The 16581-nt window shown below is 50.6% G+C and overlaps 1 protein-coding gene across 5 annotated transcripts in view; it reads right to left on the bottom strand.

The window, feature by feature from the left end:
• The window catches only part of KATNIP (katanin interacting protein), a 184407-nt gene that overhangs the window by 154077 nt on the left and 13749 nt on the right, over nucleotides 1-16581 (bottom strand). For all 5 annotated transcript variants that reach the window (XR_012787351.1, XM_075565272.1, XM_075565274.1 and 2 more), the window contains exons 4-5: nucleotides 8490-8609; nucleotides 5360-5437 (exon numbers count right to left, since the gene is read on the bottom strand). Coding sequence is in view for 4 of the 5 variants with exons in the window: in XM_075565272.1 (XP_075421387.1) it covers nucleotides 5360-5437; nucleotides 8490-8609 (198 nt within the window). In the remaining variant the exon portion in view is untranslated. The remainder of the gene's footprint in view (nucleotides 1-5359; nucleotides 5438-8489; nucleotides 8610-16581) is intronic.

The raw sequence follows: 16581 nt of genomic DNA, 5'->3' as shown, positions 1-16581 counted from the left end.
GGTGTATGAATAAGGCATCAATAATAAAATATATAACCATTAATAGTGTGGGAACAGAAATTAAATGGATTGCAAGAAGAATATATCCATAATCCAAAAAGCTAAAACCTTTAAATCACTAAAAATATTCACCCCCTACCCGGCTACATAGCTACACATGTATTGGGTTCTATATGCTCTAATTTACGCTCATGGTTTATTACAGCATTCCCTTTGACCATCTGATTACTTTATAAGTATATTAAAGATTCTTTTCTGTGTCTGATTATACTTAGGAGCATCAGTTCTGGGGTTTATTTCCTATTTTTCCTTATAATTTACTTTTTCTGGTAGCTCAGCATTTTCAGCTTTTATTCAAAAGTATATATTGCTTATTCTATTATAAACACATTTAACCTGTTCATGAACAAACGCAGTCCTTCATTGTTGGTTTATTTATTTTTTCATTTTTGGATTTCCGTTCGGCACATAATTTAGTGATTTTTATGGACTTTTCTTTTTAAGAATTTTTGGGAATTAAAATGGAGATTGCAGAAAAAGTTATTCCAATTGTAGACCACATACATTTTGTCCACGAATGTGGTGATAACAGCAAACGTGGGAAGAGAGTGGAGCAAGTTTTTGATGATAATAGAGACATTGTTTGTGAAGAGCCATCAGATTTGACTGATCACTTTGTTAAATTGGAGAAACTTCTAGTACAGGACATGAGACTATGCATAGGATTGAGGATTAAAAAGATCCCAACATTTGGTTTCTCTAACAAACAGTTTGAATGTCAGGCCATCCGTCTGCAAGCTGAAGCGTAAGTGGGTCAGACAATGATCCTTAACATACAAGCAGATCTACAAAAGAAGAAATTCTGCATTTTAGAATGGCCTAGTCAAAGTCCGGACCTAAACCCCATCGAAATGTTGTGGCGGGACCTGAAGTGAGCTCTCCATGCAAAGAAGCCCTCAAATATTACTGAGTTGAATAAGTCCTGGAATGAGCGAAAATTCTTCAAAACCGGTGTGAGAGTGACCAGCAGTTACAGGAAACACTTAGTTGTTGCTCAAGGGGGCGCCAGCAGGTACTGAATCTAAAGGTTCACATACTTTTTCACACATGGATATTGAATGTTGAATCATTTGTGGATAAATAAATGCTGAAAAAGTATCATGTTTTTGTCTCATTTGTTCAGGTTATCTTTATCTTTTACTAGCTGATATACCCGGCGTTGCCCGGGATTGAATGGTCCCGCTCCCCCTCTTTGTCCACTCACCCCCTATCTCTGCTCCCCATTGGCCTCTCTCTGTGGGTGGGTGAGTTAGTGACTGGGTGGGTGAGTTAGTGACTGGGCGGGTGAGTTAGTCAGTTAGTTAGTGAGTGGGCGGGTGAGTGAGCGGGTGGGTAAGTGAGTTAGTGAGCGGGGTCTCTCAGCTAGTGACTGTGTGGTGGGTGGGTGAGTTAGTGAGTGGGTGAGTTAGTGACTGGGTGGGTGAGTTAGTGGGTGCGTGAGTGACAGGGTGTGTGGGTGAGTTAGTGACTGGGTGGGTGGGTGAGTTAGTGGGTGGGTGAGTTAGTGGGTGGGTGAGTTAGTGACTGGGTGGGTGGGTGAGTTAGTGACTGGGTGAGTTAGTGACTTGAGTGAGTTTGTGACTGGGTGGGTGAGTTAATGACTTGGGTGGGTGAGTTAGTGACTGGGTGGGTGGGTGAGTAAGTGACTTGGGTCTGTGAGTGAGTTAGTGACTGGGTGAGTGAGTTAGTGACTGGGTGGGTGAGTTAGTGACTGGGTGGGTGAGTTAGTGACTGGGTGGGTGAGTTAGTGATGGGTGAGTTAGTGACTGGGTGGGTGAGTTAGTGACTGGGTGGGTGGGTGAGTTAGTGACTGGGTGGGTGAGTTAGTGACTGGGCGGGTGAGTTAGTGACTGGGTGGGTGAGTTAGTGACTGGGTGGGTGAGTTAGAGACTGGGTGGGTGAGTTAGTGACTGGGTGGGTGAGTTAGTGACTTGGGTCTGTGAGTTAGTGACTGGGTGGGTGGGTGAGTGAGTTAGTGACTGGGTGAGTGAGTTAGTGACTGGGTGGGTGATTTAGTGATGGGTGAGTTAGTGACTGGGTGGGTGAGTTAGTGACTGGGTGGGTGGGTGAGTTAGTGACTGGGTGGGTGAGTTAGTGACTGGGTGGGTGAGTTAGTGACTGGGTGGGTGAGTTAGTGACTTGGGTCTGTGAGTTAGTGACTGGGTGGGTGGGTGAGTGAGTTAGTGACTGGGTGAGTTAGTGACTGGGTGGGTGATTTAGTGATGGGTGAGTTAGTGACTGGGTAGGTGAGTTAGTGACTGGGTGGGTGAGTTAGTGACTGGGTGGGTGAGTTAGTGACTGGGTGGGTGAGTTAGTGACTGGGTGGGTGAGTTAGAGACTGGGTGGGTGAGTTAGAGACTGGGTGGGTGAGTTAGTGACTGGGTGGGTGAGTTAGTGACTGGGTGGGTGAGTTAGTTAGTGACTGGGTGGGTGAGTTAGTTAGTGACTGGGTGGGTGAGTTAGTGACGGGTGGGTGAGTTAGTGACGGGGTGGGTGAGTTAGTGACAGGGTGGGTGAGTTAGTGACGGGGTGAGTGAGTTAGTGACTGGGTGGGTGTCAGTGACTGGGTGGGTGAGTTATTGACTGGGTGGGTGAGTTAGTGACTGGGTGGGTGAGTTATTGACGGGGTGGGTGAGTTATTGACGGGGTGGGTGAGTTAGTGACGGGGTGGGTGAGTTAGTGACGGGGTGGGTGAGTTAGTGACGGGGTGGGTGAGTTAGTTAGTGACTGGGTGGGTGAGTTAGTTAGTGACTGGGTGGGTGAGTTAGTGACGGGGTGGGTGAGTTAGTGACGGGGTGGGTGAGTTAGTGACGGGGTGGGTGAGTTAGTGACTGGGTGGGTGTCAATGACTGGGTGGGTGAGTTAGTGACTGGGTGGGTGAGTTAGTGACGGGGTGGGTGAGTTATTGACGGGGTGGGTGAGTTAGTGACGGGGTGGGTGAGTTAGTGACGGGGTGGGTGCGTTAGTGACGGGGTGGGTGCGTTAGTGACGGGGTGGGTGAGTTAGTGACGGGGTGGGTGAGTTAGTGACTGGGTGGGTGAGTTAGTTACTGGGTGGGTGAGTTAGTGACTGGGTGGGTGAGTTAGTGACTGGGTGGGTGAGTGGGAGGCACAGAGGGGGGTGAGTGGGAGGCACAGGGGGGGGGTGGGTGGGAGGCACGGGGTACGGAGGGGGGGGTGGGAGGCACGGAGGGGGGGTGAGGGGGAGGCACGGAGGGGGGGGAGGGGGGGAGGCACGGGGGGGTGGGAGGCACGGGTTTCGGCAGGGGGGGTGGGAGGCACGAGTTTCGGCAGGGGGGGTGGGAGGCACGGGTTTCGGCAGGGGGGGGTGGGAGGCACGGGTTTCGGCACGGGGTGGGAGGCGCACGGGTTTCGGCAGGGGGGGGGTGGGAGGCATGGGTTTCGGCAGGGGGGGTGGGAGGCACTGGTTTCGGCAGGGGAGGGGTAGGAGGCATGGGTTTCGGCACGGGGGCGGGGTGGGAGGCACGGGTTTTGGCACGGGGGGGGGGTGGGAAGTGAGGACAGTCAGCCCCGCTGCGGCCGCCACTGCTCTGCTCCCCCCGCCGGCATGTTAAGGGCGCGGTGAGGGTGAAGTGCGCGCCGAGGTGTGTTTCAGGCGGGAAGGAGGCGGGAGAGGGTGGTGCGGCTGTGGCGCCAATGAGGTCTGTGAGGTGAAGGGAGCAGTGAGGCAGGGAGGCAGCCACCGTGATCGGGCAGAAGCGGGACAAAACACCCCCCCCCCGGGGGCAGCGCAACTCCCCGGCAGTGACGGGCCAAAACATACACACACACACACACCTCTCTCCCTCTTACCTCTACTTCCGGGCGCCGCCATCTTAGGCACTTGGCGCCGCGAGGGAGGAAGGGGGTCCTTCCGGGCGCCGCCATCTTGGGCGCCGCGTGGCAGCTGCAGCTGCATCACCGGGGAGGTGATGTGAGTGGAGCCCCGCCGGGGAGGTGATGTGAGTGGAGCGCCGCCGGGAAGGTGATGTGAGTGGAGCCCCGCCGGGGAGGTGATGTGAGTGGAGCGCCGCCGGGGAGGTGATGTGAGTGGAGCGCCGCCGGGGAGGTGATGTGAGTGGAGCCCCGCCGGGGAGGTGATGTGAGTGGAGCGCCGCCGGGGAGGTGATGTGAGTGGAGCGCCGCCGGGGAGGTGATGTGAGTGGAGCGCTGCCGGGGAGGTGATGTGAGTCGAGCGCCGCCGGGGAGGTGATGTGAGTCGAGCGCCGCCGGGGAGGTGATGTGAGTGGAGCGCAGTCGGGGAGGAGGTGAGTTGGATCGCCAGGGAGGTAGGTGTGTGTGTGTGTGTGTGTAGGTGTGTGTGTGTGTTGCCGAGGGAGAAGACAGTGGCAGTTGGGTGACGTCAGACCCACAATCTGATTGGCCAGAGGCTGAGGACCAATCAGATTCACCGCAGATAGCACTAACCATTCGATTTTATATATATAGATTAGGACTTAAATTACGATCTGATAACATTTTTGGTTTGAAATATGTGAAAATCCGAAGGGGTTCAAAACTTTCGTGTGTGTGTGTGTGTGTGTGTGTGTGTGTGTGTGTGTGTGTGTGTGTGTGTGTGTGTGTGCGTGCTGCTGTTCTTTATTATAGTGATTGCTTTAGATCAGTATTATTAATTCTAGATGTAGAAGACCTTGCACTCTAGTATACTAACTTTTCTGGAGGGCCCATGTTTCAGTAGGACAATTGGAATGCAAAAGGAAAGGACAGAGGAGGGAATAACAAAGAGGGGACACAGACTAAAGAGAACCAATTAGTGTGTCTGTGCACGCACTGCAGCATATGTTAGGCGATGCCTTATTAGCTGAATAAATATCGCTTATTACAGGGCTGCACAAACTTTTCCCCCTTTGACACCCTGCATTCTATCCACCCCTGATCGCGCCCCCTTTACCTTAGCTCCAGCGTTAAATGATGACGCGGGGTCATGTGACGACATGTTGCTATGGTAACGCGACCCTGCTGCGTAATTTGACGCCGTGTCGCTGGAAGCCAAGGTAAGGGAAGTTACAGAGGCCTCGCGCAGTCCCCCGGCATTTACTTTAAATGCCTTGGGGAAGAGAATGGAACCTCTCAAACCGCTGCGCCCCTCTGGAAAAAATAAATAAAATATATATATCTCCAGATCCGTCTTTTATTTTTTTTATTGCTTAGGCTTTAAAAACATTATTTGGACTGACTCCTTATACAAACCCCTAGTGTACTGGGTGTGTCAGCATCCACATTGGCAAGTGATTAATTATTGCTAGTAGAAAAAAGTATCCATCTCTGACACAACTCACCTTTACATCATTAGCATCCAAAAGCAGCCTTTTCTTATCAACATCTTCAGTGACATTCTCACAAGGATCTGGAAAATACTAAAATAAAAATAAAAATGTTTTAATTAGCTGTGAATATTCTTTACAAAGGTAATGAGATGAAAGCATGTGGCCAAGTTACTGTGGCATGTGACCACGTGTACTGTGGTAATTAGCAGGGCTCGACAAATAAGCTCGCGGCGAGTTAATATTACCAGCTGGAGAGTAAGGTGGGTGGAGGCAGCAGAAGAGAATGACTGAGGACCATGTGAGCAGAGCAGGGCGGCACAGGAGGAAGACAGCGGGCGGCAGGAGAAGGACTGAGGATAATGTGAGCAGAGCAGGGCGGCACAGGAGGAAGACAGCGGGCGGCAGGAGAAGGACTGAGGATCATGTGAGCAGAGCAGGGCGGCACAGGAGGAAGACAGCGGGCGGCAGGAGAAGGACTGAGGATCATGTGAGCGGAGCTAGGCGGCACAGGAGGAAGACAGCGGGCGGCAGGAGAAGGACTGAGGACCATGTGAGCGGAGCTGGGCGGCACAGGAGGAAGACAGCGGGTGGCAGGAGAAGGACTGAGGACCATGTGAGCGGAGCTGGGCGGCACAGGAGGAAGACAGCGGGTGGCAGGAGAAGGACTGAGGACCATGTGAGCGGAGCAGGGCGGCACAGGAGGGAGAGAGCGGGAGAAGGACTGAGGACCATGTGAGCGGAGCAGGGCGGCACAGGAGGGAGAGAGCGGGAGAAGGACTGAGGACCATGTGAGCGGAGCAGGGCGGCACAGGAGGGAGAGAGCGGGAGAAGGACTGAGGACCATGTGAGCGGAGCAGGGCGGCACAGGAGGGAGAGAGCGGGAGAAGGACTGAGGACCATGTGAGCGGAGCAGGGCGGCACAGGAGGGAGAGAGCGGGAGAAGGACTGAGGACCATGTGAGCGGAGCAGGGCGGCACAGGAGGGAGAGAGCGGGAGAAGGACTGAGGACCATGTGAGCGGAGCAGGGCGGCACAGGAGGGAGAGAGCGGGAGAAGGACTGAGGACCATGTGAGCGGAGCAGGGCGGCACAGGATAACGGCTGGGAGGAGCTGCGCTGTAGCAGCGACAGACACCGGAAGTCAGGAAGTCAGTGTCTGGCTAGTAGCGTTTGCATAATTTGCCGAGCCCTCGCCATTAGATGAAATAACGTAACGTTAACCCAGTGCAACTCTTATACAAAAGTATGGTTATTCATTTTTTCCGGACGTTTCTCTCGACATTAACGTCAGGTTATTTGAGGCCAACACAAGCTAATGCCAAGTTAACCGTATGCTAATGAGCTATAGTACGGCCATTGTTCTTGCTTATAAAATTGTACTTTAAATACAATTTTTTACATAAAAATTGTAAAATTACTTTTGCTGAGTTAACAGGGCCAAGTTAATACATCTTTAGAGGAGGTACATGGGACGCACCGCACACGGCTGCTGTTAATACTTACATTTTTATGTAAGGAATGAAAAGGTGAGAAACGACATTCTCCGTTCACAAACAGAACCATGTACTCCATTCACTTATACCAGGCGCGCTCAACTCCAGTCCTAAAGACCACCCAACAGGTCAGGTTTTCAGGATATCCCTGCTTCGGTACATGTGGCTCAGTCTCGGACTGAGTCACTGTTTAAGCCAGAGATGCGCAAAGTGGGGGGCGCAAGATTATTTGGAGGGGGCGCGGACTTCATCTACCTTTCCTCGGCGCCGTGTCACCATGGCAACTTGGTGTGAAATTACGCCGCGGGGTTCATGTGATGTGACATTTGATGCTGGGTATTGGGTAAGGGGGGGGGCGCGAGCACAGGGGATGGCAGGCAGGGGGGGGGCGCAGTACAGAAAGTTTACGCGCCCCTGGGTTAAGCCACCAGAGGGGGAGGGGGCGGGGGGAGAGAAATTTAGGACTGGAATTGAGCTCACTGACTTCTACATACAGTACCCAGCAATTCCACATCAAACCGCAGCTGACTTAGGCTGATAACATTACTTACCAAGAGCAAAAGATAAGGCTGTGTGTACAGAACAGAAAAAAGACTCCATCACAATGCTTTCTCTTTCTGTAGCACCATTACCAGTCCCCCCTATGTCTATATCCACTGACAAGTCCTTCCCTCTGTCTCTCTACTCAAGAAGCTCCCTCTCTCTTCTCCCTCTACCTTCTCAGGATTGTAAACTCTTAAGAGCTCTAACCATGCTTAAAAATATTCTGAGCATTAGTACAAAGTTCATAAGGTAAAATACAATACAGTCACAATATTTAAAATAACTCTTAAAAACTTCGGTAAGAGAGAAGAGTAAGGATGAGATTATACTCCCTGCGCGAGACGGAGGGCGTGCACATGGCGCACGCCTGTCGCTTGCGCAAATGTGAACTGTGCTTCAGGCGATGGGGGGGCGTGTCTGTGAAGTCACGTGAGCGGTTCACCCTCATTGGCTGAACAGCTTCACGTGACGCGGCCGTCGCTTGGACAAATTGATTTGTGTCCAAAACGCGGTCACGCCTCATCGTGAGTTCACACGCACGATGGGCGGCCTCACAGGATTGAGGCATGTGGTTCGCGATGCGCATGCACGCGCCATCGCGGACACTCAAATGTTGAATTGGAGATATTCAAATATTAAGTATAACGCATTAAAGGGGCACGTCAAGTTGGCAGCTAAAAAGAAAAACGTATCAGTGTAACAGACTATTTTACAAAGATTCATCACCCTGAAAGTCACACTTATTTCTATCGTGCAAAAAATAAAACAAAGGGAACGTGCCACTTCTTGTCAGGAACACTGGATGCAACCATATCAACTACTTACGTATGTTTATCTGTTTTACGAATGATGACACCATAATTGCTTGGTAAACATAACAAAACTAAGCTGATCATTTGGATGACTAACCTAATGTATGCTGGTGATACGATTAACAACCCCTCCAAAGCATTAATTTACCATGACAATGTCAAAAGTTTAAGAAATGATTAACATATAAGATCATTTTTTTTATGATGTTAATCATCTACATTTGACATATTCCACATGCCACTAGCCTTAGGTCATTTTTGTCCTGTGCAGGACTGCCCCTTTAAAAACGCATTACCATGTCCTGTTCATCAGCCTGCTCTGAGTCCATGTCATCAAGTTCAAAATCTTCGGAATATTTCACGTTTGGACCAATGTAAACACAAGATCCACTTTCAGATTTAATGTCCACAGAGTTCTGCAAAGATAAAGAACGTTACACAACAGTATTCACATGTGTGCATAAAGCAGCATAAACAGTGACTTGGCCTGCAGGCCCAAGGAGATGTAGTTCGTAATCTAGAGAAGGCACACAAAAAAGAAATAGTAATAGGGAGTACGCTTCCGTGGCTCTTCCTCCATTACCTGCCCTGCAGGTGGGGTTTCCTAGCCTCTCTATAGAGGCTACACTAGGGGACGGCATAAACACTGGTCGGGACATGGACATGGTTAGGCAAAAGACCGGCCACATCAGGTATATTTTTAGCGTGGGCCAGAGGTGATTACTGCGAAGAGCCCCGCGGGTGGGAGATCCAGCGAGCAAGGTGCGACAGCAAAGGGGCCCAGTGACTAGTAAAATAAAGCCCGGTCCATGGCCCCTGTCGTCCTTCCCTTGAGCACATTTGGCCACCAGATCCCTTGAGTATCATGTTCTTGCGTGCCCGATAGCCCCTTAAATCCAATGTAAAAATGTATTCTTTATTCCTGTGTGTAAAACTCTATTAAAAGCATAAAAATGTGCTTAGTATAATAGTAAAGCAGAGCCAGTGTCTGAGAAACCCTTTGAGAGAAAATTGCTGCTGCGGGGTCTGGAAGGAGAAGGGCAGGGGACAAAGGAAATGGTGTCACGGCGGTGATCAGGCCAGAGGGCATCCACCCAAAGACCGGAGTGATTTACCACCTCCCCAGCCAGCTGATTGTAAGTAGGCATTTGTATTTCTATTACGGACGGACGCCGTGGATGACGTACTGCGACACGGTCTTTCTTGTTTCTGTTTACTCTGCAGAGAGTTGCAGGTTATCTGAAGAGGTTATCGGAGTTACCTTTATTACATTTCTTGTCCATCTGGGGCTGGTGTTTTGGTAGTGCATTCATCTGGGACTGGTGTTTTGGTAGTGCATTCATCTGGGACTGGTGTTTTGGTAGTGCATTCATCTGGGGCTGGTGTTTTGGTAGTGCATTCATCTGGGGCTGGTGTTTTGGTAGTGCATTCATCTGGGGCTGGTGTTTTGGTAGTGCATTCATCTGGGGCTGGTGTTTTGGTAGTGCATTCATCTGGGGCTGGTGTTTTGGTAGTGCATTCATCTGGGGCTGGTGTTTTGGTAGTGCATTCATCTGGGGCTGGTGTTTTGGTAGTGCATTCATCTGGGGCTGGTGTTTTGGTAGTGCATTCATCTGGGGCTGGTGTTTTGGTAGTGCATTCATCTGGGGCTGGTGTTTTGGTAGTGCATTCATCTGGGGCTGGTGTTTTGGTAGTGCATTCATCTGGGGCTGGTGTTTTGGTAGTGCATTCATCTGGGGCTGGTGTTTTGGTAGTGCATTCATCTGGGGCTGGTGTTTTGGTAGTGCATTCATCTGGGGCTGGTGTTTTGGTAGTGCATTCATCTGGGGCTGGTGTTTTGGTAGTGCATTCATCTGGGGCTGGTGTTTTGGTAGTGCATTCATCTGGGGCTGGTGTTTTGGTAGTGCATTCATCTGGGGCTGGTGTTTTGGTAGTGCATTCATCTGGGGCTGGTGTTTTGGTAGTGCATTCATCTGGGGCTGGTGTTTTGGTAGTGCATTCATCTGGGGCTGGTGTTTTGGTAGTGCATTCATCTGGGGCTGGTGTTTTGGTAGTGCATTCATCTGGGGCTGGTGTTTTGGTAGTGCATTCATCTGGGGCTGGTGTTTTGGTAGTGCATTCATCTGGGGCTGGTGTTTTGGTAGTGCATTCATCTGGGGCTGGTGTTTTGGTAGTGCATTCATCTGGGGCTGGTGTTTTGGTAGTGCATTCATCTGGGGCTGGTGTTTTGGTAGTGCATTCATCTGGGGCTGGTGTTTTGGTAGTGCATTCATCTGGGGCTGGTGTTTTGGTAGTGCATTCATCTGGGGCTGGTGTTTTGGTAGTGCATTCATCTGGGGCTGGTGTTTTGGTAGTGCATTCATCTGGGGCTGGTGTTTTGGTAGTGCATTCATCTGGGGCTGGTGTTTTGGTAGTGCATTCATCTGGGGCTGGTGTTTTGGTAGTGCATTCATCTGGGGCTGGTGTTTTGGTAGTGCATTCATCTGGGGCTGGTGTTTTGGTAGTGCATTCATCTGGGGCTGGTGTTTTGGTAGTGCATTCATCTGGGGCTGGTGTTTTGGTAGTGCATTCATCTGGGGCTGGTGTTTTGGTAGTGCATTCATCTGGGGCTGGTGTTTTGGTAGTGCATTCATCTGGGGCTGGTGTTTTGGTAGTGCATTCATCTGGGGCTGGTGTTTTGGTAGTGCATTCATCTGGGGCTGGTGTTTTGGTAGTGCATTCATCTGGGGCTGGTGTTTTGGTAGTGCATTCATCTGGGGCTGGTGTTTTGGTAGTGCATTCATCTGGGGCTGGTGTTTTGGTAGTGCATTCATCTGGGGCTGGTGTTTTGGTAGTGCATTCATCTGGGGCTGGTGTTTTGGTAGTGCATTCATCTGGGGCTGGTGTTTTGGTAGTGCATTCATCTGGGGCTGGTGTTTTGGTAGTGCATTCATCTGGGGCTGGTGTTTTGGTAGTGCATTCATCTGGGGCTGGTGTTTTGGTAGTGCATTCATCTGGGGCTGGTGTTTTGGTAGTGCATTCATCTGGGGCTGGTGTTTTGGTAGTGCATTCATCTGGGGCTGGTGTTTTGGTAGTGCATTCATCTGGGGCTGGTGTTTTGGTAGTGCATTCATCTGGGGCTGGTGTTTTGGTAGTGCATTCATCTGGGGCTGGTGTTTTGGTAGTGCATTCATCTGGGGCTGGTGTTTTGGTAGTGCATTCATCTGGGGCTGGTGTTTTGGTAGTGCATTCATCTGGGGCTGGTGTTTTGGTAGTGCATTCATCTGGGGCTGGTGTTTTGGTAGTGCATTCATCTGGGGCTGGTGTTTTGGTAGTGCATTCATCTGGGGCTGGTGTTTTGGTAGTGCATTCATCTGGGGCTGGTGTTTTGGTAGTGCATTCATCTGGGACTGGTGTTTTGGTAGTGCATTCATCTGGGGCTGGTGTTTTGGTAGTGCATTCATCTGGGGCTGGTGTTTTGGTAGTGCATTCATCTGGGACTGGTCTTTGGTTCATTTTTGCGCCAGCGAGACTTTGCCATTTGTAGTTTCTGTATATATTTTCAAGTTTTGAGAAGTACTTGTTCTTGTTCCCTAGGCTGCTATCTCTTAACGACTGATTTCACTCTCTATTGGGATTATTGTTGCACATTATTTACATTGATTAGATATATAATTCTTTTTATCACGGTTTATTTATTGTACATGTAGGTAGAGCACTTTTTGTATGTTTAATTTTGTAGTTATATTCTAATATACTATGTAACATATCCTGCTTAGAACAGACTATTACATTATTTTCAGCTCTAAAAAGCAGAAAAAAACCTGCCAGGCTAATAAAAAAAGTTAGGCTAGGGGCTCTATGGTATGTTTCTAAGGGCAGGCATAGGTTGACTGTCTTGCCAGGCACTTTGGCAATTAATAATATAGTTGTCACCAAAAATATAATTAAAAATATAATTTAATGTAACCAGTATCATCTTTCCAAGGTTAAGGATAACAAGCTTAATTATGTACAGTATACAGCACCATTCTATATAGCATCAGCCTATGTGGCAGGGGTGCGCAAACTTTTTCCCATGCACACCACTGCCTGCTCTCCTCCCTGGCTCGCGCTCGCTCCCACACCCCTGCTTGGCAACTCAACATCATGTGACCCCACTGTGCCATTTGACGCCGGGTTACCATGACGACATGTTGACGACATGTCGCTGGAAGGTAAGTTAGTTACAGAGGCTTCTTGCGGTCCCCTGGCATTTAATTTAAACGTCTTGGGGGAGAGCACAGGACCTCTGTAACTGCTGCACTCCCCCCCCTCCCCCAGATGTAACAGGCATTATTGCATCTGCTGCCGCGTGCCAGTGACTCAATGACACACTAGCCCTGTCCCTTTTTTTGCAGTCGGTTAATTCAGACACAATGATGTCTGCTTCTACAGGCCCGTTGTGTGTCTGCCACAACGCCAAATGGGAGTATGAACGCCTGCTACAGCTGTAATAAATATTGGTGGTACAGCTAACATATCATTGCGATAAAAACATTAATGTCAGATCCTTACTACTGGCATTGTAGGTTAAGTGAAAAGGTCAATGTGAAAAACACGGAATATAATAAGTGTCGCTATGGCTGGTCCAGGGCTATATTTTCTGCCTCCTGTCACGTAAGTCCTAGTAGTTACAGACAGTGTCAGGCTATCCTGTGGGTTTACCCCCCTCATGCCTCTCTATGTGACCGAGGTGGAGGTAAACTGGGTCTGTGTACAGCCAATCATGGTGCAGACCTGGTGCCCCCCCTCCCCCCTCTGTGCCTTAGGGAGGAAGTGTTCTAAACTATATAGTCAGTTGAGCTCTCCCCCTCCTGGGGTAGAGACGTGCAGTTGAGCTCTCCCCCTCCTGGGGTAGAGACGTGCAGTTGAGCTCTCCCCCTCCTGGGGTAGAGACATGCTGATCTAGTTCCTCCCAGCAGGGAGTAAGATATGCTCTCATCCCCTTAAGGGGTTGAGGTGAAAAGATCTAATAGACTGCAAGGCCTCAAACGAGAGAAGCCAGGTACAGTACCATCCAGAGGCTTGGGACTTTTCTTGAAAACCCTATGCATACACTGCAATAACAACTGCTATTGGGGAGAGGTATGAGAGAAGTCTGTCATGGTGGGGACTGTCTCCAGTACACCTTGAAGCGCTGACACCATGAGGAGAGCCTGAAGAATCACCAAAAGCATGTTCTGTTTCCCCACACCAACGCAGACCCTCAGCATCTCTTGGACCCTCACAGGTAAGCACCATGACAACTGTAGCAATAGCAAGATCTCCCAGGGGGGATAGGGGGGGGGGGGGGAAAGCAGCACTACAATTGGAGGCGCTACTGAGATGCAGAACAGGACCGGCTTTCAGGACATTGCAGCAGTGCAGCACAGAAGAGGCCGGGGCCGGGCTCCTGATGCTTTACGAGGGACCCTGGGCACCCATTTCGAGATAAGGAAGGGGGGAACCTCTCTCTGAGGCTACACCAGGGAGGGGGTTGCCTAGACCCTTACCGAACACAGAGACTATGTTGGGGCGTACCCTGTGGGAATTTGTCCATGAAGCGTGTACCCTTAATTTATTGAAAATTCAATGTATGGAACGGGCCCCTTCAGTTGTTGCTGGGGACCCTGTGTACCTATTCTTTCTATGGACTGTGCTAGTGTGCTCAAAATGGAACCCACCACATGGACTGAGTTGTCAAAATGGCGTTCCCGCCAGAAATACGGGACCACATCGGCTTGCAAAGCAAGATGCAAGCTTTAGTGCAAGCTATTCGGCACCAAACCAACGCCCCTGTGACTGGCTCAGCCGGAGCCAGGTCACACCTTGTTAGTCTATGCCCTGCCTATATTCCACCTACGGGAGGGGGCAACACCCAGGATCCAATCGGAGACCATCCCTGCACTAGGGAGGAGCTAACTAGTGCCTGCTTAATTCAGTTCCAGAGAGCTGAGCAAGTGATCAGAGCTGCACCAACTCTGCCGACACTACCTTACTAAAGAAAGGAACAATGTTCGAATTGGAGCTAACCAATTACTATCTACCCGGGGGCTATCTGGTAGTCACTATCCAGGTTCAGCACCATCTGCGTTGTGTATGCCCAAACTGCAGGCTCCCCAAAGGCGATGCCAGCCCCACTGCGCGGTGCCAGCATTGCGGGGCTTTATTCAGGCGGCCTGCCAGCCCTGTGCCAACCAACGCCGCTTTCCAGCCAATCGACCGGGCCTTCACACCAGCCGGTGCGGCTCCTGCGGCACCTATGCCAGCTTATGACCGGGCCCGCATATTTCTTGGCGCAGCCTATCCGGATGTCTAGACTACTGATGACATTGTGGGCCTGTGTGCCCTAAACAACGCGGCCCCATGCCCATGTGGTCCGGTGCCAGAGATGACGGCTGCAGTGATGTGCCTGTCGGTTCTACGACCGGAACCTGTACTAGCGGTACCCTATGACCGGGAGGGTGAGTTGACTGCCCCAAGGGTGATGAGTGCTCTTCCCCCGGCGGTGCAGGAACAGGCAAGCTCCGTGTCAATGGCCACCAGGGAATGCGAGTTGCCCGACATCGTGGCCCGGAGGAGGTGTCCTTACCCTCCTCAGAAGATGAGACCAGCCATTCGAGACCTGCGGAGGAAAGACCAACCTTTACCTGCAGTCGGTGGCAGAGTCCTGATCCAGAGGCGTCCATCCAGAAGGTTGTGGTGCATCCGGAGCCCCGGAAGAGCAACCCATGCCAGAGGAAGACGCCGGAGTAGTAAAATAGCCGCCTGCGGAGGATCATATGCAGCCAGAGGACGTCCCCAACCTTCGGATGAGTGAGGCTCCAACGTCTTACTTTTACCAGGATCCTGCTGTGGCCTGTCCGGATGAGGAGCCAGGTGGGGCCTTGTTTGGTGTGCCGCGGACTGATGCACTTCCGGCGTGGCCGGACGTGACGTCATCCTCACCGCCGAAACTGGTGCCTGTCTGGAGATCATGCGAGATCCGGCCCCACTGATGACGTCGACAAGATGGCGTCTACTGCAGCTGCGGTGAGTGCTGGACAGTATTCTACCGACACTCCCCTACACAGGCCCCGATCTCGAGAAAGGGGTCACCGGACCCCTGATACCACCACACTACCCCTCCCTAAGGGCCGTGGTAAGATTGCACCCAAAAGATTGTCCATGACCAATGTTAGGCCCTGTTCACCGGTCCTAGCTGCCCATGTCCCTTCCAAGGCCACTAAGTCTGCCCTGATACTACCACCTTGGGGTAAGGGAAAGCCCACCCCAGAAGGACTTGTCTGGGAAACTTCTAGGCTCCAATCACCGGCCTGTACTTCCAAGTTCATCCCTGTGCAAGACAGTTCAGGCTTCTGTTGCATCTGCTGGTGCTAGCTCTGCCTCTGCTGAACCACCTTTGTATTATCCCATTTTCCCAGTGATGATCTGTCCCCGGGTTTGTCAACTGATTTAAGGGAATGAGATTTTGGGGGGAGAAATGCTTGGTCTGACGAGTCAGAGGCAGAAATCCCAGCGTCCAGTCGCATACCTGTGGTTAAGGCCCCTGGGTCATTCAGGTCTTTTAGCGAATCATCGTTATCTCAACAATCCGCTATGTCTGGAGTGTCCTCAAAGATGGACACTAGGTCCAGTAGCCCAGATCCAGAGCATCTGTCCAGGGAACCCCTTAAGTGGTTGGACGCGATGTTTCAGGGATACGCCACCAATATGAACAGGACTAGGTTCCTTCTGGTGCATGGTCCTATGATAGATCACTGGTGGGAGGAGGGTCAATTTTCCCTGGAGGAAACAGCAGAGGCCCTCTGTAAGAGGGTACACAACATCAAGCTGGGAGTTTTGACACTTAAAGGACCCTCCATCCTGTACCAAGAGGTGAAACTTAGGGAACCTACATTTTGGGTTTTACCTGGGCAGGCGGGTACCAATAAATTGCTAAAAATCAGTAGGGTGGATAGAGCCATCCTTCATAAGTATAGACAATCTCATGGGTACGAATTCTCATCATGGATGAGATTGATGCCAATAGGGATGAGTGGATTAAGAAGGCAGTACTGGACCATCAGTAGTCTAAAACTACTGAAAAAGGTATTCATAGATAAGGCCTGAATATGTACACTGGCGACACACTTTATTCGAGCTCGGCTAGTCCCACGAATTCGGGTATACCCGGGTGTATTGAGGTTTGTGACTGTTTTCTGCCCGAGTGCATTGAGGTATTTTCCAGGCAGGGATTGAAGCATTTTATTCCCGCTGGCTGCAATACTGCACAGTATATATATATATACTGCATTACAATTCATGAATTTATGCCATCTGGTAGACACGCGAAGCATTGCAGCCTATTAAATCCAAATCATTATCATTTAACAGATCAGCCGCCCG

The sequence above is a fragment of the Ascaphus truei genome, chromosome 11 (assembly GCF_040206685.1).
Source record: "Ascaphus truei isolate aAscTru1 chromosome 11, aAscTru1.hap1, whole genome shotgun sequence".
Taxonomy (NCBI): domain Eukaryota; kingdom Metazoa; phylum Chordata; class Amphibia; order Anura; family Ascaphidae; genus Ascaphus; species Ascaphus truei.
The sequence above is the reverse complement of the archived record's forward strand: the minus strand, read 5'-3'. Positions and strand labels throughout refer to the sequence as shown.